This window comes from Nyctereutes procyonoides, unplaced genomic scaffold, assembly GCF_905146905.1.
Source record: "Nyctereutes procyonoides isolate TBG_1078 unplaced genomic scaffold, NYPRO_anot_genome, whole genome shotgun sequence".
Lineage (NCBI taxonomy): Eukaryota > Metazoa > Chordata > Mammalia > Carnivora > Canidae > Nyctereutes > Nyctereutes procyonoides.
In genome coordinates, this window is record NW_026575142.1 from 63,356,140 (window position 1) to 63,378,695 (window position 22,556).

The following is a 22,556-nucleotide window of genomic DNA, read 5'->3' on the forward strand; positions in this document are numbered from 1 at the left end:
AGCTCACCACACTCATGATCCTGTGGCTTACTCCAGGTATTTATAGTTTTCCCATTCGGATGCAATTTGCCAGTCAGGAGTCATGTTTACCATTAAGTGTGTTTTCTAGGAACATAGTTGACATTACTACCTTTATCTTTTTCCCCGGAAAAATTAAAGTTCAAATTCTCTGACTTAAAAGGCTTTTCCAAGCCCTTCACCAACAGAACACATTAACATACCATAAATTCCTTTAATTATCCAATCTTTGGTTTTTGATATTCAGAGGATAATGAAGCTTTGCTACTTAAAATATAGTTTCAAATTATTTCAGGAGCCTGTTCATATCATTAGGGATTCATTCATGTGCCCCATTCATTCAAAAAGTCAATTTCTGTGAGCCAGGTACAATGTTAAGCACTGAGAATACAGTGATGAACAAAATAGAAATAGTTCCTTTCCTCACAGGATTTTTGAAATTAATCAGAAGATATAAAAGAGTGAATAGTTGATAAGAATATAATTTTTAAAGACCCTTTGATAGAGGAAGTTCAAAGTGATAATCATAGAGAAGGGCTATAAATGCAAACATGCAGCATAAGGAATTTTGTTAATTACATTATTCGTGTTTAAGAAATAGAGAAAAACATGGCATGACTCGGTTGTTTATACGTATTTTTTAAGTATTTCGTTTTTTCTTAAGTATATATTAACTAATATTTATAAATAGCAAATTTATATAAGATATTTACATTACTTAGACTCTAAAATCATGAGACTTTATAATAAATCTTCTTCAACGGAACATTTACTCATCCTTACATATTTATCCTATTGCTGAGACTTTGGAGAATAAAGTGAGCGTGCTCACCTCTGTCCCCTTTCTGGGTTTTTTCTCTAAGCACTTCCTGTCCAGAGAAGGATACACTGCAATCTAGATATCCATTAAGAAGTTTTACTGGGTAGGCCCTGCCCTGGCAAAGGGGAATATCTGCCATTTGGGGTAAGGGTAAAAAAAAAAAAAAAAAAATGTTCAATTCCAGGAAGAATTGGGAAGCTGATAATGGCAATCAGTAGCTCTAATTGTAGCAATAATAAAATTGATATTTTGATTTCTATGTTTTCACTCTAATATATATTTCTCACTTGGTTCAGAATCTGAAAAATGAAGAAAGAGATGTTAAACACTAACCTTTAAAAATTGCAGCACACTCTAAAATTAGGCCAAAAATTATCTATAATTCCACCCTGAATTAGATATTGTCATGGGTCAGGTTCCCAGGAAACAAATTCTGAGATTTGCCTGCCTGACTTCTAGGGGAAAGTGCTCTGAAAAGAACAAGCGTGACTGGGAAAAAAGAGGCAAATTTGAGCAAAGAGGAAAGCTGAATTTGATGCAGTTGCCAATTCCAAGGGAAAAGCTGTGATGGCCCATCAGTTGTTCTCAACTGAGGCAAGGGTCTGATGGGAATTGGTACCCTCACATAGACCAGATATTAGACCAGAAAAAGGGCCACCTCCAAGAATGGAGTGAAAGCTTGGAAGTGGCACTTCTCTTTGGGCAAGAGTGATTTCCAAGGTCAGACCCAAATATGATCTATCTGCAGGTAACACTCCAGGCAGCTAGGGAAGCATCTCAGCCCTGAAGAGGAGGATCTCAGTGGCATACCACGGCATCTATAATACGTGTACGTACAGCATTTAAAACAGGTCCAGTAAGATCATCCAAGTAACAATGAGATTGTCCAAATGACTGGCTATGCCCTAAAACTACTGCATTACTCTGAAAATTAACAGAATAATGATAATGTGAGCCGAAGAGCTGATATTGGTCATTGTCCAATCAAAGGAAAAAACTACCATGAAGTCAGTAAGCATGAATAGTATTCTGATGATAACTGAAAATCTGCCTGGTGATTATTTTCCTATAAGTATGTTCAAGCAAACATATATCCCTATTTATATCTACATAGACATACCTTTCTTTGGAGATTAAAAAAAAGTAAGGAGGCTGCATATAAATGCTTTATACTAGAAAACATAGAAATTCTACCTCAATTATCTCTTCTCTCATTAATAACCACTCCCCTTTCCCAAGATCTCTCCTTGCCAGTTAAGAAAAATCTCCATTCCAATTAAGAAAATACACATACCAGAATCTATTAATGATTTACCTAATCCAAGCTCCCTTTGTGCATGTCATATTTCATGATGGAATACCTTTTGTTTGCTTCCCCCCCCCATCTTCTATTATCTCTGATTAAACTTGTCTCTTGTGTTTGATCGCATATTGTTAAAAGGAAATAGAAATGCCTGATAGATTAAGACGTTATCTTTCATCAATGTGAGGCTTACCCCCTGAAAAAAAATTTGTTTCAATCGTTAAAGTGTTGCAAATCATCCTAAATATAGAAATAGGATTTTCATCCTTAGTAATTCCTCTCATGCATTTACACTTTTTTTTTTTTGCAGGTAATTAACTACTTAACAGAGATTGCAGAGATAAAAAATAAAAATAAAAAAAAAACAACCTTGTGTTGGAATCACTGCCAAGTACAAATCAATCATAAATCAAAAGAAAGGCCCTTTGAAATTATAATGTCAGTCACCATGGAAATGGTAATAGTTTGCCTTCATTTTTTTCAAGGATTTATCTCTTAAGTAAAACAAGATATGCAGTACAAAATGGTCCCGGTTGACTGTGAACTTTCTAAAGACTCACTGGGCTGTAGGATGGGGGCTGAAACAGTTTACAGCAATCAAATTTGGCTGCGCTTTAAAATAACCAGAAATGTCAGCATAGGTTAAAGAATATAAAGTTGAGCAGCCATTAGCCTAGAATGCTTGCTTTTTATATAGTAATGCTTAAAAATCAGATATCAAATGTCTGCTCTACCTTCTCAAATTTAGAGAGTATTCAGCAGTCAACAACAACAACAACAACAACGACAACAAATCTCATGGCTTTGACAGTTGCCAAAATAGTGGAAAGTTAAAAATACTATATGACTGGTTAATGAGGGCTAAACAGAGGGAGATACCATTCGCTGCTGACCAGCAGTCCTCAGGCCAGACAACAACAGTATCAAGAGCATTTAGTCATAGGAAAGACCAGGAAGAATGATAGAAACAAGGGAAAAAAAATGACTGCAAAAAAAAAATTAAATAAAGCACTAAACAGAGACTAGAAATAGGATGAAAATGGCAGATAGCTAACGGGACAGTTGATTAAAGTCAAGAAGTGATGGCACAGAATGGGTAAGACCATGATAAAGAAAAATGGGGGTGCCTGGGTCTGACTTTGGTTTGGGTTTAGGTCATGACCTCACAGTAGTGGAATCAAGACCCCATTCCCCCTACCACCACCCCAGGCTCAGTGGGGGACTGGCTTCAGATTCTCTCTCCCTCTTCATCCTGCTCATGTGCTGTCTTGTGTGCACACTCTTTATTTGCTCTCTCTCAAATAAATAAAATCTTTAAAATAAAGAAGAAGAAAAATGAAACCAGAAGAGCAAATCTCTTAGGAGAAAGGTGTAGCCCCACCTACTACATCAGCTAGTCCAGGCATCTTACTGTTGTAACAGCTACTGGTCAAAATACTGAGAAGGAGTCACCAAAATACAGTGAGCCTGTATTCATTGTATTCTTTAGTAAGATGGGAGGGAGTATGTTATACATTTTGTAAGTTTCCTTTAAAAAAAAAAAACCTTTTTTAATTAAAATTTTTGTTCAATGAATAAATGGTCAAATTTACCTGAGTTATCTGGAAAAAAAAAAATCTTCAAAGTACTTCACTATGCAGCACTCTGGATAAGTGAAATGATGTTATATAAAAGGAGTAATAATCCATGTTCAGCTCCCAATAGGGGCAAGCTCCCCATACGTTTTTCTAAAGTTAGCCTCCCAATTTGATTTCCCCACTAGGCAATGAATTTCCCAGGACTGTCCTCAAAATAGCATCAAGTAGTGACTTTTGCCTTCACAGACTGGAGGGCAACGCAGTGGAATACCATGAATATGGGAAATACACAGTTCTCTATTGGTATTTAACTTTAAAATCTATACATAAAGGAACCCCTGTGCTTAAGGAGATCTCTCAAGGATTCACTGTCACTTGTCATGCTCCTTGATTCATACACCTATCATAAAATTCACTTCTGTTAACCTCTAGAGATGAATATGTCTTCCACAACTTGGGATTCACTAGGAGCTTAAATATCATTTTACTATTTCTGGCTTACCACCTTTCCTCCCCTGCAATCAAAACTAGAAAATGTGATGCTATGATACGAAGTATATATTCAGTGTATGACGCGAAGTATATATTCAGTTAGTGTTAATTCTCCCTTCCTCATCAATTCTACCCTTAGAATTGCGTAAAGATCCCATCTACAAAGATGACATTCTTCTTTTCAAGATGCAGAAGACACTGAGTTTAATGACATTAATATGGAATAGAAATTGCTCAGTTTAGAAAGCATACACTATGTTGTGTTGCTTTTAGAAAGCATGATTTGACCCATACCACATCTTTCTCTGGATTAACAATAAGCCATATCACAGCAAAGTTTGCCTTTTGAAATTGATTGTGTGTGTGTGTGTGTGTGTGTGTGTGTGTGTGATGTATATGAGAGAGAGAGAGAGAGAGAGACGAAGGAGAGCAAAAGATATAGGGAGAGAGGAGAAAAACAGACATCAATAAATCTTAAGTGGCTATTCTATACATTGAGCAGCCACTCAAAAATAACTGACTTTGGTAAATATTGATAGGAGTAAGGTCTATTTTATGTTTTGTGGTTATTATGACTTGGATCATCAGCCTCCTTGAGGCGTACCAATATTTATGTTGAGGTAACAGGTACAGATTGAATCTTTCTAAATACAGATCTGATTGGTCTCCTTTCTTTTGCCTACAAGATATTAGAATCTTTAACCCTTTACACAAGATGCTTGGTTCTCACTTTAACCCTCAGGTCCTTAAGAGCAGAATCCTAGTGTCATTCATCTGTGTAAGGTACTGGCTAGCACAGACCCTGCTCTCTAAAAGGTATTCGATAAATATTTGTTGAATAAATTATTATACAATGAATGAAATCTTTGAGAAATCAGTGCACTGTTAAATGTAACTTGGTATAATATGTCATTATCTATATTTAGCCATATTTATTAAGTATTAGAATTTTTAAACCATCTGACAGGGTTTGAGTTTAAGCATTTCACAAAAACAATGACTATATGAGGAAAAATAGAAGCTTCTACTATGTAGGAGGAAAAGTAGAAACCTGAGAGATAAGCTTATTTAAATGATAATGGGTGAGGACAAATAAAAGACTAATTAAAAAAAAAAAACATGAAGAGAAAACATTGGAGATTCCTATTTAAAAACTATACAGAAATAATACTTAAAACAAACCATGCGTTCATTTGAAATCACAATAGATAAAAATACTGTCTAATTTTTAAATGTCAAGTTCACCGATAAAGTGCACGATCTAAAAACTCTAATCAAGCTAATGTCTCAGGAACTATATTAAAACACAGTTTAAATAGCAGATTAGCACTCAGTAAAATAATTTTAAGATATATGTAAAGACTGTACATAATAGAACTTTAGAAATTAATATAAATCATCCTAAACTCTAGATAATTAAACATGTTTTAAAATGTCTTTGTGTTGAAACATTTTATAAATACACTTACAAGTAAAGCATTTTAAAAAGTCATACCTGCAAAAGAGTTGTTCTATGGAGCTTCAGTGCCCCCTTCTGGTGAATTTTAGCAAAGCAACCTGAACAATAATCTTCTCCACATTCAAGGCATACCTTAAAAGACATTAAAATATCATACATTCTTATAATATGACTTTGCAAAAACATTTGCATAAAGCAGTCATCTTTATTTCTACAATTACATGTCCAGATTCATCAGAATTGGTAGCCCAAGGAAACTGGAGCCATTTGACCCGATTACGATGTAACTGAGAAAAACTAGCTTGTAAACTCTAATTACTTTCATATCAAAATATATAGATGCAAGTGGGTTTTAGATATATGTGTTAGATGCATATATGTTGCTACAATTCCAAATAGATCATAAAAAATTGCAACCTCAAACCAAACTTCTTGACCTGATAAACTAAGCAGCATTATCTCTGAAGTCAAGACTACTTCATGTTTATGAGTTCTTTAATCTTCCTCTATTGATTTACATGGCACAATGCATATACTGTTTGTCTCCAAAAATCCCCACACACTTCTCTCAATGGCACTAATTCACTGGTGATTTTCAAGATACGGTTTGAAAAGTATTCTTAGAAGATTCCTCAAAGGAAAGAAAGTATAAGAAAAAGAACTGGATGGAACCACATCAACATGTCAGCAATTTTTATGACTCACGAAATAATTGTGGACAAGTCTGCATTTATCTTTCAAATTCTGGATGGTGTAAAAATGTAAATTTTTAAAGATTTTATTTATTTATTCATGAGAGACCCACAGAGAGAGGCAGAGTGAGAAGCAGGCTCCATGCAGGAAGCCCGATGTGGGCCTCCATCCCAGCACCCCCGGCATCATGACCTGAGCCAAAGGTAGATGCTGAACCGCTGAGTCACCCAGACATTGCATAGTTTTTTAAATTTATGGATAAATTGATGTGATATAACTGTACCTACGATGGCATTGAGCAAGACTGAAAGTAAAGAGGAAAAAAGTAGAATTTTTACTGCAAGTGAAATTACTACGTCCAGTTGTACAGCCACTTCAACACCCTTTACAACATGAGAAAAACCAGTCCAAAAGGCTAAGACCTCTAATTTTCTTGATTTTGGCCTAGGTTAATAAGCACAAATAAGAAAGCGTGAGGGTCTGGAGAGATGACGTCAGAAAGTCTATGTCACAGAACCCACATTCCCTTTGATCCTTTTTCATTTCCTCTCCCTCCACTTAGCATGCCCACCACCCTTCTTCCCCTCCTTCCTCTCTCTTCCTATCAAGGAATCGTAAGGAGAAAGCAGCTGGGCAGACTGGGGAGAGGCTGAGTGAACTGTGCAATACACAGTGATGCCTCCCAAACTGGATTGTGCTTATGAATCACCTGGGATTTTGTAACAGCGAAGACTGATTTGGGAAATCTGGAATGGAACCTGAGATCCTGCACTCTAACAAGCTCCCAGGGAACGTCCACGCAGCTGCTGGTATGCAGACCACACAGCAAGTAACAGGCACTGGGATGTACAGGATGTAGGAAGGTAGACTAAACTCTTATTAAAAACCCAATGGGAGTCCATTAATTTTTAAAAATTGTATTACAAGTCTCCGTGTGATGACAGATACCTATTATAATGTGGCCAGGTTTATTAAATATAAAATTATTAGGACAATGCTAACAACAACCACCAAAGGTAAAAAGAGTAAGACGTTTTATGTAACTAATGAAACTAAAAAGGAAGGCTAGGATCACATAACAATAACAATATCCATAATATTTACCAAACACTTACTCACTGTGCTAAGGGCTTCATATATTTTACCACTGAAGCTCACAACAACCCTATAAGATTAACACGATCATTGTATCTCCATTGTGAATAGGAGGTAACAAAGGAACATAATGATTGGGAATGTGCCCAGTCACACAGCTAATGGAGCCAGGATTTTAATCCCACAGTCTGGCTCAAAGTTCAAACTCTTGCCCATGGCCCAAATTACTAAAAATCACATTGACCATTAATTGCAGCACTGATCATTTATTGACAAACCTTGATAAAATTTGCAATAAAACAAAACCCGGTTGGTCAAATGACCGCATGGTAGGTATCTATCAAAATCCAAATGTACTTTTTTCAAATGTGATGAGCTATACAGAACTGGATTTTTATTCAAGAAAAATAAACACTATCCCTAATATGGGAACTAGTCCTAACCTTTCAACTCATGTTTCAAGAACAACAGTCTCTTACAGAAATGATGGTTAAAACACTATCTAGATTCCTTAATACATAGGTGCAAAATCAAATATAAAGCTATAATTTCACATGCATGAATGGCGGTACTATTGCACTAATGAATATTTCAAAATGTATTCTGTGTAATTTTTAGTTAACCTATCTGCTACTGTTTTAATAAGTTTCTCATAAATAGTTGGCACTGTCTTTATGATGTAATATAGAAGACTGAAAATCAGTTTGAACATAGAATTCTAAGCCAAGTATTTGTTAACAACAGATTTTTAATGAAAGTAGCCAAACGGATGTTGTAGACTGGAAGATCAAAGCTGGAATTGCAGAGTAAGCTTATATATTTTGTTATACAAGCATATTTGGATTTAAAGTGGGTTAAAATGACCGCCAACTGGAAAATCTTTTTAGGCAGTTTGAATAACTGGCAGAAAAGTACTAAAAATGTAGATAAGGACTCCATTCCACCACAAATGCTTCTTTCAATGATGGAATACCCAAGGGCAGTTTTAGCAGATATCTTTTTAATTTGATCAAGCCTAGATCAGTTGTGCTAAGCCTTCAGAATCCCTTTGAGCTTAATTAAATTATCCATATTTGCCAAATCAATATGTAATTTTTAACTATCCGTTTCAGTTTTGCCATGTACAAATAGCCTAAAGCTACTGGAGTTTCTTTTTAAAATAAGAAATTTGGAAGTTTGGGGTCTTATTTTTACCATCAATGTATGTGAATGTGTCAGGAGACATGAAAACCCGCCAACAACAAAACACACACAAGTTACTGTCTCCTATCAATGTGCCAGGTACAATGCTAACTGCTTCATATGCATTAACCTTTATTCTCAATAACTCTGAGGTATAGACTACCGTTGTCTGTATTATCCCACTGCTACAAATGAGAAAACAGAAATACAGAGGAAATTAAGCCATTTGCTAAAGGTCACATAGCTAATAAAAGGTAAAGTTAAGATTCAAGCCACCAAATTGCAAGCTCTTAACCCCTATCTCCCATATACAACTCATCCTGATGAAGACCCGATCATAAGATATAAGATGGTTTACTCTCACTACACAACCAGCCTTACTATGTAGAATGATGGACGCTAAGAATACAAGATAACCTTAAGGTTTATCAGTACCATGGTCTACTTCATTAGATGTGCCTAACTTGAATTTTTAAATAACTTATTGTGGTGTCTGACAAGTATCATTTCATTTCAAATCAAACAACACATTTTCCTAAAATCTTAGCAAAATTCTTTAAGAATGTGTAGGCTCTAAAAGCTGGTTTCTATTTATAACAGTTTTTCAAGCAAATCAGCCTTTTAATCACTGCGCCCATCATCACTCTTGTTTGCTTTCCAGCCACGCCCCATTTATCTTGTCTAGGATGTCCCTCTTCTTGCTTTTCCTTCTCTTTGGAAAAACAGACCCTTTATTTCCAACCCAAATTTTATTTATCTACGTACGTCACATTGTTCAAATTTCCTGGCCTTTAAGAAGCGTTCAACATAGGACAGCATTCACAAGAAATATTGACGGCTCTGACATAAATATTTTATTCTGATCATTAATAATGGACCCCAACAATTTGATTCAGCCAGTAAGTCCCTTTTAGCTTTCATACTTCCAACTTCAGGATTATTAACATTGTTTATATTTTTAAACATTTCTGGGTAGGTATAACTTGTGAAAATGTCTTACTTTTTGTCCATCATTGTATCAAATAAGATAGGAAAACAGCATAATGTGACGGTAAGAGCATTGTACCAAGAGCCCAGGTTTTACATTTAATATTGCAATTAATAAGCTCTTTATTAGAGTTACAGCATTCTAACTCTCTTAGACCAGCTAAAACTGCCATGAAATGAGAATAGTAGCGTAGTCTCAAATCAGAAATGATTGTGGCCAAATTCTCTGAAACTAAAACAACTATCAGTTATAATAATCTACAAATATTAGCTATACCCATTAAATTCTTTGGGAGAAAAATGGCTTCTTAAGTCTGTGTAATATTTTAAATTACATAAGATATTAGAGTACTTTAAATACTAACTGAAAGGAAGATGTATCAGAAGTATTACAGAAAAAAAGTTGATTCATTCAGCAAATAGTTATTGAGTGCCTACTGAATTGCAGGCATAATTCTAGTGGTGGGTATTCAACAGTGAACAAAACTAAATCCCTACATGCCTGAAGTTGACATCGGCAGGTGGAAAATAAACACATAAATTTATATTAAGGGGTAATAAATGCAATGAGGTTACATGGAACAGCTCCAAAATACTCAGGGCAACTCAGCAGTTGCTTTTACAAAGGGTTGCCATGGCAGGGAACATTTGAATTAATCCTTATTATGAGGAGAATGTAGGGGGAGAAATATGTTGGAAGATATACTAAAGGTTCGATTTGAACACATTAAGTTAGTGATTACTATTAGACATCCAAGTAGAGGTGTTGAATAGGCAGTCTGAGTTTGAAAGTTCGGGGGAAAGAGATGAGTTCGAGATGTAAATTTAGGAACCATCCATGTAGAGAAGATGGTCTTTAAAGCCAAGAGAGTGGTAAAATTACCTATAAAGAGTAAGTAGGGGCCCCTGGGTGGCTCAGTCAGTTAAGCATCTGCCTTTGGCTCAGGTCATAATCCCAGAGTCCTGGGATCAAGCCCTGTATCGGACTCCCTGCTCAGTGGGGAGCTTGCTTCTCTCTCACACTCTAACCCTCCTCCCTGCTTGTGCGCTCTCTCTGTCTCAAAAAAATAATATGTAAAAAAAAAGAGTAAGTAGATAGACTAGGGAAGAGAGCTGAGTAGTAAGCCCTGTGGCACTGCAATATTCAGGGACCTAGAATACAGAAAGTAACAAAGACTGAGAAGGAACAGTAAGCAAAGTAAAATGAAACCAAGAGAAAATCATGTCCTGGAGGAAGCCAAGTGAAGAATCACAAAAGAGGAGAGAGGAATCCTTACTGATAGATTAAGATAAGAACTGAAAATTAGCCACTGTCTTTAGGAATATGGATGTCACTGGTGATCTTTATAGGAGCAGTTGCTGGACATAGACCCAATCCTGCATGGAGAGGGTTCCATGAGAATTTAGCAATTCCACTTCTAAGCATATACCCAAAAGAATTGAAAGTTGACCCCTGGACAGGTATTTATACCGATCTATGTTCATTGTAGCATTACTCACAATACTCAAAAGGTGGAAACAAGTGTCCCAAGTGTCCACTGAGGGGATGAATGGATAAACAAAATGTGGGATATACATACAATGGAATATTATTCATCCGTAAAAAGGAAAGAAATTCTGACACATGCTACCATATGGATGAACCCTGAAGACATTAAGTCAAATAAGTGAGGCACGAAAGCACAAATACTATAACCTTCTGCTTATATGAGGCACCTAGAATAGTCAAATTCATAGAAACAGAAAGTGGAATAAGAAAGTAGAATGATGATTGCCAGGGGCTGACAGGAGGGGCATATGGGAGTTACTGTTCAATTAGTACAGAGTTTCAGTTCCTTAAGATGAAAAGAATTTTGTGGATGGACAGCGGTGATGGAATCACAATAATGTGAATGTATTTCACACCACTGAACGGTACTCTTAAAATGGCTAGAATGGTAATTTTTAAATTACGGTATATTTTGCCATAATTTTTTTTAAGTTCATGAAATCAGCAACAATGAGGAGTTAGAGAACTGTCAGGACCCATTTTCAGGGGTCCTTTTTTCAATTTCATTTCATAACTTTTAAGGAGAAAAAAAAATAAACATCATTGGAGGGGGAAAAAAAAAAGACTTGCAGGGAAAGAAACATCCACACAGCCTTAAACGTAGTAAAAAACTGGGAACAACCCAACTGTCATTCAATATGTCAATGAAAAAACAGATCTTGGTATATTATATAATCGAGTGCTACTCAGTAATTCAAATGAACAATCTACTAAGAAATGTAATAACACGGGTGAAATCTCCATGTGGAGCAAAAGAAGCCCTTACACAGAAAACTATGTGCCCTATTTATTCCATTTACATGAAATTCAAGAATAGGTGCCACTAAATGGGTGGTGCTTAAAATCAGAACAGTAGTTGGCTTTGTGGTGGGAATTAATTGGAAAAAGCACGAGGGAACCTTCAGGGGTATACATCATACTGATGTGGGGGGCATGTACATTTGTCAAAAGGCATCTAATTGCACATTTAAGATCTTTCTATTTCACAGTAAGTATGTTATACCTCAGTGAGAGAGAGAGAGAGAGAGAGAGAGAGAGAGAGAGAGAGATGCCTGGGTGGCTCAGCGGTTGAGCATCTGCCTTGGCTCAGGGTGTAGATTGAGTCCCACATGGGCCTCCCTGCATGGGAGCCTGCTTCTCCTTCTGCCTATGTCTCTCCCTCTCTCTCTGTCTCTCATGAAAAGATAAATATTTTTTTTTTTTTAAAAAGAGAAAGAACAGGAAGAGAGAATATGATGAGAGCAGGTATAGGCAACTCTTTAGAAGTTTTCCTAACAAGGATGCAGAGGGGGATGTGGTGGTCATAGAACTTTGGTTGTGTTTTTGGCTTGGAAAGTACTGCAGCATGTTGGTGTGCGGAGGGGCAGGATCCAAGAGAGAACAAGAGTTAGGTGATATCCTTAAACGGCAATGAGGGGGTGAGATGCCGTGCACTGAATGGGGGCAGCAGGCACACTTCACCTTTAGCAACAGCGGAGAAGGAAAAGTGCCTGGCTACTAGAGCAGGTCAAGTTGGGAGAGGTGAATGAGGCCACGGGAAAGTTATGTTCTAGTATCTGATTACAGTGCACATACCAGCAGAGCACTTTTGTTCTCACACTGTCCACACAACTTCCCTTTCATCTTGGGTTTCTCACTTTCAGAAGGATTGGCCATCTTATAATTAAGTGGTTGTTTCACTGGCTCTGGAAGAAAAAAAAAATGTCAGGCCAATCACATGAAATATGATGTCCAGTTTTCTGACTGATGAAATAATGAACTATGCACATTTCTAAATTCTCAAAGAGTATTCAAATATTAATTGCCCAGTAAGAATGGTGTGCAACCAAGTCTATTCTTCCCAGTAAACCGTGGAGGCCACAGCCTGCCTCGCAGCCCCCTTGGCCACAGGGCCGCACATACCGGCCCACACCCATTCTGCTTAAAACTCACTTGAATTGGACATTTGAAATTACAGAATGTTAAAAACCTATGCTCCTGATAGATTCCTTATGGTTCCGTCCCATCTCTAGAACAAACTAAATGAAGCCTACATGGAATAACTTCTATATTGAATGTTATATGTATTTATTTCTAGAATTTGTTCTACCAAGTAACCTTAGCCATTCAAATTAAATGTACTTATCTGCTACAAAAAAAAAATATTTCTTTTAGAATTACTGTGAATTCAAAATTGATTTGGGGGTTTTGCTATTGTGAAATTATGTATTAAAATATAAAACCATTTTCAATATTCTTTTAGATTTCTGGAATTAAATTTCAAAATATAATTTTACATGGGTAAACTATCTTCCTGGTTAAGAGATTATGTAATAAAGTTTACAGAAAGCCCTCACTTTTGAAAATGCTATTATCATATTTGACGTTTTCTGATGTTTTTTGACATAAAACGAGGTTGTCCCCCCAAAAAAAATAAATAAAATGAGTATCAAAAGTCATAAAGAGCCATCATTTGGGGGTTTAGAATCTTTATATTGCATGAACAATTCTGGCATTTTAATGTTCTTTAAAGATATAAAGTATATATATCTTTCTTTCTTTAAAGATATAATTTTAATTTTATCTTTAGCATCTAATAACACAGTGGCAAACTGGTTACCTTGAAGTTGCTCCTTCAGTAATTTTAATTTCACTTTTCCAGCAGAAAGCTGTATTAATGAAATAGATATTATTTGTCAGGTATACATTCTCTTCTCCAAAGAAAGTTTAAGTTACTAACAAAAATATTAGAGAGTCACAGCATTTCAGTGCATCTTGAGTAAAACAAACATTTTGAGAGAATAATACAAAATTAATAGAAAATCATAATTAAAGCATATATAGAACTGGTAATTAAGAGAACATACCAAAAAAAAAAAAAGAAAATAAATTGTGGAAATACATAAACCACTTTTGAAGACATGCCATAAATTATGTTTTAAACAAAAATAATTATACATCATCATGAAATTATTTTAGGAAAGCACTAGTATTCAAATACTGTAAAGGCTCAGTTAAGCCTGTTCTATCTCTGCTCTTTCTGAAATACACAAAGTCTAATATTTGGGTAGACTAAATCTAAACTGAATTCTGACTGAGCCACTCTGCTTACATAACCGTAGAAACCAATATTATCTTATTTGTCCAATTTAGAGAACCACATGCTTAAGCATCATAGATTTAACCTTCAATATATTGGCTGTGATCCCTGACTTTCTGAAGTTATAGCCCAAATATTGAGTAAATAAGCTTCACTGTTAGATGTTTCAAATAGTTACTTAAAAATCCTTGGATCTTAAGATTTTTGTTTTTGATCTTAAGATTTCAAGACAAAAAACAGACTCACCAATTGTATGTACTTGCCTTAGTCTTATTAAAATCAACATTCAAAGTACACAAATGAGCATGAAGGAATGGTGCACATTTATACAGACCCTGTCAATTCAAGCCTAGTTTTCAATTTGCAATTTGCATGCTCAATTGCCCAATTTGTACATGAGAATATGAGAACAACGGTTGCCTCTATGTCGACGGCTGTACCAACTGCAGTCATCTTTGAAAATTTAGGCATAATTATTCTCAGTGAATCTAGTGGTTTTGCTTCCAAAGGGCATATTTTGTTCACATTCTTTAAGTAGCTGCTCAGATGCTATGTACCAAACACAGCAGAAAAGAAAATAGGATTGAAATAATCAATTTTTATGTGAATCACACTTTTATTTTTAAACCAAAAATGTTATACAAGCTACAGATAATTTAATCTCATTTTTCATAATGAAACTATCCAATATTATTACCTTAATGATACATCTGAATTGCAACATGATCAATGTGGTTATAGGCTACCTGGGCAGAATGGCTACGCCAGAGCAAATTGAACCCATTGTTAGGGAAATTTTACAAGTTGTTTTTATTATTGTGAATATTTTTCTGCTTTATAAATACGGCCATATCTACTTCAAATGATTCAAACTGCATAAAAATATTTCAGTGAACAAACTGCCAGTTGCTATTTTTAGGCAAATAGAATTTCCCCCTATGTCTGATTTTCATCTGTTTGGGAAAGAGTTGAGGGCAAGGTAGGGTTGGACCAGGGATACACATACCACACACACGTCCATATGTGTATACACATACATAAACGTGTCTATCCAAAACATAAGGCATTCGATATCTTGAAGCCTATGCTGCATGAACCCACTTAATGCCTCCACCAGTAGATGCTGACAGGGTGCCATTGGGGTCCAGGGTGGTTTAGTAGCTGTACCATACAGACACATCATCTGGGCCATTGGAACCAGGCTATGCTGTCATCATCAGCCTCCTTGGCCTTGATAAATGCCTCCAAACTCCCACCAATGCCCTAATCTGCTGTGCTGGGCCCACACTCCTCCCATGAGCCACCTTTTCAAATATTCTTATTCTTAACCCAATGAGCTACATAACCTTTGCCATTTTCTATGGTCTGTCCTTCCATCCTGGTTTCCTGCTAGTCCACAGAGTCCTTAATAAATAGTCATTTATCTTGTGCCTTAAACCTTTCCTTAAAATATCTCTTGCAAAAGTTCACATTAACTGGACTCACCTTTCCTCAAATACAACCTTGTCCAGAAAGCTCTCCAGAGGAACTAGCTGTATTTCTCTCCATCTCAGTTCTGGGTGATGACCGTGGAGGCTTCAATGTTCATGGTCACCTGACATCCTGATGCCGAAAAACCCTCCAATATGTTGACTACTATGAACATCTAAGTGCCTTGTCAGTCACCTGACCATTATGACCAAACCTTAAACCTAAGCAGCAATCTGTATGACCACACCTTCAAAAGCCAAACTCAGAGCTTCTCAGTGCTAACCATGATCAGCTTACCTCCTTCCTCTTAGACTTCTACCTCTATCTACCTCCCATTGTGATGAAATAATCCTGACTGGATCCCCTACAAATCTACGCTCTTATGGATCTTCAGCAGTTTACTTATTCATTCCATGCTAAACCTCAATCATGGTCTCCGTGGCTACATCCAACTTTCTCTATCCCAAAAGACCCATATTCACCCCATTTCCCTTCCTTATTGTGAGCAGATGATCCTGCCAGCATACTATGAATGCTGATGTCTTCCCATTAAAATCTTTCCACGGCTTCCTTCCTCATCTCCTTTCAAATGCAATCTCTAAAATGTCACCTTTGCTGCCACCTATTTACTCTTCCATCTTTCTTACCAGATACAATGTGTCCTCCTTCCATTGGTTAAGGCCTTTTTAATGAGCTCTCTCTTCAAATGCTGCACTCCAGGAACTGATACCTCTCTCATTTGCATCTTCAATCTTTTCTCCACTAGTGACTCTATCCCTCCGCTACAAACTAGCTCACACGTCTTATAATAATGATTATAATAAACAACATACACTTGATTCTTAAACAACATGGGGGTTGGGGCACCAAGTTTTGACCCCCCCAAACATAACTGCTTAATAGCCTACTTTTGACTGGAAGTCTTATCGATAACATAACCAGTCGATTGACACATACATATTCTGTATATGTATTATATATTATATTCTTAAAATAAAGTAAGCTAGAGAAAAGAAAATGGTATTAAGAAAGTCATAAGGAAGAAAAATGCATTTATAATACTGTACATACATTTGAAAAAATATCTGCTTATTAAGTGGACCTGCACAGTTCAAACCTGTGTTGTTCAAGTGTCAACTGTAATAAAGTCTTTCCTTGGTCCTGTTAAATCCTTGAGAGGTCATCCACCATCCTCATACTCACTGCAACGTTAACTCTTTACTTACTGCCATCCACCCTTATTTCTGTAACCACGTAATATTTATTTTTCCATCTAACATCAAATCAAATTCAGTGTTTTTAAAAAAACTCTCATTCTCCACAAACATTTTAATGTGATTTGCAGCCAACGTTACAACTGGTTTCACACAAAGAATCTCAACATTGTTTAAACTCTGTGAGGTAGTTAAAAAGTATGGTTATGTATGTTTACGGATATGATAACAGAAGCTCAGAGAAGTTAAGGGACTTGCCTAAAATCACAGAGCTAATAAAATCAAGATTATAATCCATACAGAGTCAAGATTATAATCCATATAGACAAACAGAGGGTTTCTTGACCCTGATACCATTGACATTTAGGCCAAATAATTCTTTGGTGTGAGTGCTGTCCAGGATATCGTAGGATGTATAGCAGCACTCTTGGCGCGTAGCCACTGTCATTAACCAAACACCCGAAACCCTTGTGGTGGTGATAACTAAAAATGTCTCCTGGGAGGTAAAACTAACTGCTGTTGAGAAGCACTGGTCTCAAATCACAGTCAAAACACTCTCCTTTACTTTTGTTTTCTGTGAAATTACATTACTTTGATGCTACTGCTACCATCCTTCCTCTTCTCAGGCTCCCTTTACTGGAGAGCTGGTGAATCACCTTAGAACCAGCTTGAAAGCCTGCATTCCAAATCTTGGCCCTGATGCTTGACCTTGAGCAAGTGAATTTCTTTGATGTTAAATTACTTCATCTGTGGAACTGGAAAAATAACAACTGCCTCTAAGAGTGATATAAGCACTAAATGAGATAAAACAGGAAAAACAGCTCAACTGTTGACTGGTATAAAATAGATAGTGATTATCAATATTAAAGTTCTCTTTTACCTCCATATCCCTCAAGCTTTATCCTTCACACCTGCCCTTTGTGAGCTCTATCCTTTATACCTTTCTTCTCCTTTTTTATAAATTCTTAGGAAGTACATTTATTATCTTGGCTTCAACACATGAAAAGTCAAACAAAACTCTAAATCTTCAAAATTTGTTAGGTAGAACTTAAGTGTCCTCAAAGAAAGAAGGAAAGAGGTAAATAATGTGATGTGGGAATGTGTTAATTAAGCCTAGGGGGGATATCTTTTCCCAATGTACACATATATCAAATCATCATACTGTACATTTTACATTATCTTAAAAGTGTAATTATCAATTATGCCCCAATAAAGCTGAGAAAAGAAGGGAAGGGAAGGGAAGGGAAGGGAAGGGAAGGGAAGGGAAGGGAAGGGAAGGGAAGGGAAGGGAAGGGAAGGGAAGAAGGAATTTCTAAATCCCCAGGGGTTTTTTCTACTTCTCTCTTCTACCTCCTTTTCAATCCAAACTGATATCAGAAGTCAAATGACTTCCTCCTTTCTTTTCTCACTGTTTTTTTGGTTCCATAGTTTTCTTCATATTTCTTCCACTACATTCTAATTCAGACTCTTCTTATTTGACCTCTAGATTCTTTTAGTTGTCTTCTAAATAGTCTCTCTGCCTCTATACTAGTGGCCTCTAAGGTATGTAGACATGTGTGATGGAGCTCAGGAAAAGACCAGAAAGTAGAAACAAAGTATCTGTGTTTATGTCATCCTTAAGTAATGTCCATAATTTGTTTTACAATGCACATGATATATTAGTAAACTATCACTTATATAAATAAATTCAATTTATAAATAAAAAAGGTTCATGTATAGAAAAGTCCATGATCAAAATACATTATTCATTGATATGGGACATGATGAAAACAGTTTCCATATCATTCTATCTTCTATTTATAAACTCCTAATGCACTGGCTATTTAGACAAGATCAGCCATCATAAATCATCACCTTAATCTTGCTTTCCTCCTGCTCAAAAGCTGTCAGGGAATTCCATTCCCACAGTAAGAGTCAAAACTCTCAACTCTGATATTTAAGGCCTTCCCTCCTCCTCAGGCTCACTTTCCACACCCACCTTCTACAGCTCCCCAGACCCCAGGCTTTCACATCTTCTGACTCAATTATGAGGCTTGTGGGGCCTCGCATCATGACTTATTCATCATTTTTCCCTTATAAAGACATCTAGTAGACTCAAATATTTCTGGAACTAAAGTATTTTTTTCCCAAACATAGATGGTTCAGATACTAAATAGTTATGAAAAAAAATGACATACTGACTTTTCCTATTCTCAAATGTGCATCATCTTTCACATTAGATGAGGATCTTCTCAGGGACAAAGATAATGCACTATGTGACAATGGAGGCACTTAATAATTGTTATTGAATAAATAAGTCAATAATCACAGAGCCAGCATTTTTAATATTTTATATATCAATAACATCTGATACATGGAACACTCAGATCATGAAAAAATGGGAAGTGGATTCTAAAACTTTTAATCCCAAAATTAAAGAAACATATTGCAGTAAGAGAATGGCACTAAAGAACAAAAGGCTTCTTTGAAGGCAAAAAGGTTAGAATCATCCAGTAAAATGTTTATAGATGCCACTGGCCCAAAGAAAGTTCAATGATAGGTATATAAAAGAGAAAAAGCTATATAAGTTAAAATTTACAAAGTCACGGATCTCATACTAACTAAACAATCCAGAAATAAAACAGCTTTCCTTACATAGAGTCACTCATCTGGTTTTAATCTTAAATATGATGTAATGTTATATTTTATAATATACAGTAAAGATGAAGCAATTCTACAGCTGGAAGACCTGAAAGCATTTTTTTCTTTGGGTATCTTCACATATGGAATCAATAGTATATAAATAATAATCATTATTCAAGCAAAACAAACAGATTAAACAAATGTGATACAATAAAAAGGCAGGAAAAAAGTCTGTCCTTTGTTACATCGTAATATAAAACTACATAGTTGTACTGCACATACTTGAACCAGAACTGAACCGTATGAAAGAAATTCAGTTTAGAAAAATTCTACTCGAGGTGAATTTTTAAAAATCATCTTGCAGATGAAAAACAAAGTATATCTGAATAATGAAAGCTACAGATTAATCCATAAAATTGATCAAAATCCAATAATATGTAGTTGTTAAAATAAGAATAGTAGATTCTTAAGTATGGAAGGGAATACAAGATCTGAAAAATTAATTTATATCTCTTCACTGAGTAAATTCCCTCAGAACCAAATGGTATTTTCTTACCTTAATAACATTTCCTTTATTTTGTGACATCATGTGTGATTGATTACCCAATTTTCCCAGTTGCCCAGATTTCCAGTGATATCCACTTGACCTTCAATACATATAAACAGAAGACTAAATGTAATTACTAAATACATTTCTCCTTTTAATGAAAATAAATATATTTTCCTTGTTTCAAGAAATGAAATTCAGTCATTAACATGTAACAGACCACCACAAAATGAAAATGAAATATCAATAATGCCACAATATCCTCAGTAATTCTAAAAAATAGCTCTACCATATTTGGAACTTCTGAGAAGAAATGAACAAAAGTAAAATGTCCAAACACAGATGCAGAATTTCATTTTTTAGACATTTATGATGATTAAAGATAGTTTTATGGATTTATAGGAAATTTTACAGATTGTCATGCAGTTTTAAAAACTGGTCTACAAATGTAAAGAGGAAAAGGAAGCAAGACAATACTCAAAATAGTTGGCAGATCTACTAAGTGATGAATTCCACATTTAAGACGACAAATCAGCTCCCACATTGAAAGGTAACAGAGATGGCAAAGAAGGCAAACTGTTTAATTTCTAGTTTTCCAAGCACTTTTGAGTCTCACAAAATGTTTTGAAGTTAACAAGGCAAAAGTCCAATTTTCACTTAAAAAATAATGAGACAAAAACTTGCCCAAGGTCACACAGACAATAAATAATGAAGTCAAGTTTAGAACACTGGACTTCTATCTTCCTGACCAGTGAGTAGCAGGTTCTCATTCTGGCTATGACATTTACTATCTATGTGATCTTAGAAGAACATTTACCTCTTCTAAAAAGTCAAGCATTAGGACATTTTTAAAAACATCTAGAAAAGGTTTTTTAGCTAATGAAAACCCACTCTTGGGGCTGATTTCTGGACCTCTGATGCACAAATATTTCATGATCCACTGAGAAGTACAAACTAAATTCACTGGATCACTAAGAGAAGAGCAGCAAAATATACAATATACTTTGTCACCTGAGATGACATACGACATTGAGATCCTTGATTAGATCAATGTTCTGGTAATTAGAGAGGGTGTGTGTATGTGTCATGAATATGTTTTTAAGGAATCAGACTCAAGATAAAAACAACTGGAGTTACTGTAAACATCTGAATTTTCTTTAATGGCTCAGAAGGTATTGCATGGATATTTGATGCTATCACTTGGATATTTCATAAGGCTAAACAAAAGCTGATTTAATACACATAAAGCCTGGCAATATTTAGTACCAGCCAAAGCACATGAGATGGGCACTGTCATTCTTTGTAGGAGAAAGTTACACATTTTTGAAGCCTATCTGAAAGACAATTTCTCCAGTATCTACCAAAATGCAAACTGCATATATACTTTGACTCACAATTTAACTCTTGGATATCCTTGTGTAAGCAAACACAAATATATATAGAAACACATTCACAGCAGCATTTATAACTGCAAAATAGAAAAAATAATAATAAATATCTGTAAAATACACAAATATCATGTGCCATTAAAAGAAAGGCATCATGGGACACCCAGGTGGCTCAAGCGGTTGAGCATCGGCCTTCAGCTAAGGGCATGATCCTGGAGTCCTGGGATCGAGTCCCACGTCAGGCTCCCTGCATGGAGCCTGCTTCTCCCTCTGCCTGTGTCTCTGCCTCTCTCTTTCTCTGTGTCTCTCATTTAAAAAAAAAAAAAAGCATCAGTTGTGTGCTGATGTGGCAATAGCTATAAGACATATTAAGTAAAGAAAAAAAATAGGGTGTGAATCATTTTATAGATCACCTCACTTGTAAAACATAAGACATGTCAGATATACACAAACACATTCATAGAAAATGTATACACACACAGGTTTATACAAAGATATTAGTGGGGGAAAAAGAATTTAATTGTTAAAAACAGTGCTACAAATGGGCTGGGAGTCAGCCTAGAGCTAAGAGCTAAGAAGAAATAATTTCCATTATATAACTATCAGTTCTGTTTGGCTTTTATCATCTGTATTTATTAGTTTTATAATAAAGGAAAACTCCCAGTAAAATTAGTACAGATACAAAGCACAATATTAAAGTGTGCTCATTAATAAAATTTCAGCTAAGGCACATTTGTCTAAAAATATTTTAAATATACTTGAGGGTTTGAATGATTCCTATATATGAACATGTAAACCCCTGTCCCGGCAAAGTATTTTCATAAATAAAAATGACCTTAAACACAAACTGGCAATCTCCTACAGATGGCAGTTTTATGAGAGCAAAGGCCAACTTCTGCATTGCTGTGCTAAACATCCCAGACTTTAATGGTTCCGAAGAGTCATATAAGAGAAATAAGAAAGTGTAAGACCAAATAAGGTTCAAAGGAAACAGAAGTCATGCTAATGTTAAAAAGGAACATGCCTTAATGTAAAGGACACAAAAATGAAAAAGCAGGAGA

At 35.7% G+C, this 22,556-nt stretch overlaps 1 protein-coding gene across 1 annotated transcript in view; it reads right to left on the minus strand.

Annotated features, from left to right (window-relative positions):
* ZBBX (zinc finger B-box domain containing) overlaps nucleotides 1-22,556 on the minus strand; it is a 106,224-nt gene that overhangs the window by 78,736 nt on the left and 4,932 nt on the right. Inside the window, exons 3-6 of the mRNA XM_055307772.1 lie at nucleotides 20,117-20,207; nucleotides 13,775-13,823; nucleotides 12,751-12,860; nucleotides 5,706-5,801 (exon numbers count right to left, since the gene is read on the minus strand). Coding sequence (XP_055163747.1) covers nucleotides 5,706-5,801; nucleotides 12,751-12,860; nucleotides 13,775-13,823; nucleotides 20,117-20,207 — 346 coding nt within the window. The remainder of the gene's footprint in view (nucleotides 1-5,705; nucleotides 5,802-12,750; nucleotides 12,861-13,774; nucleotides 13,824-20,116; nucleotides 20,208-22,556) is intronic.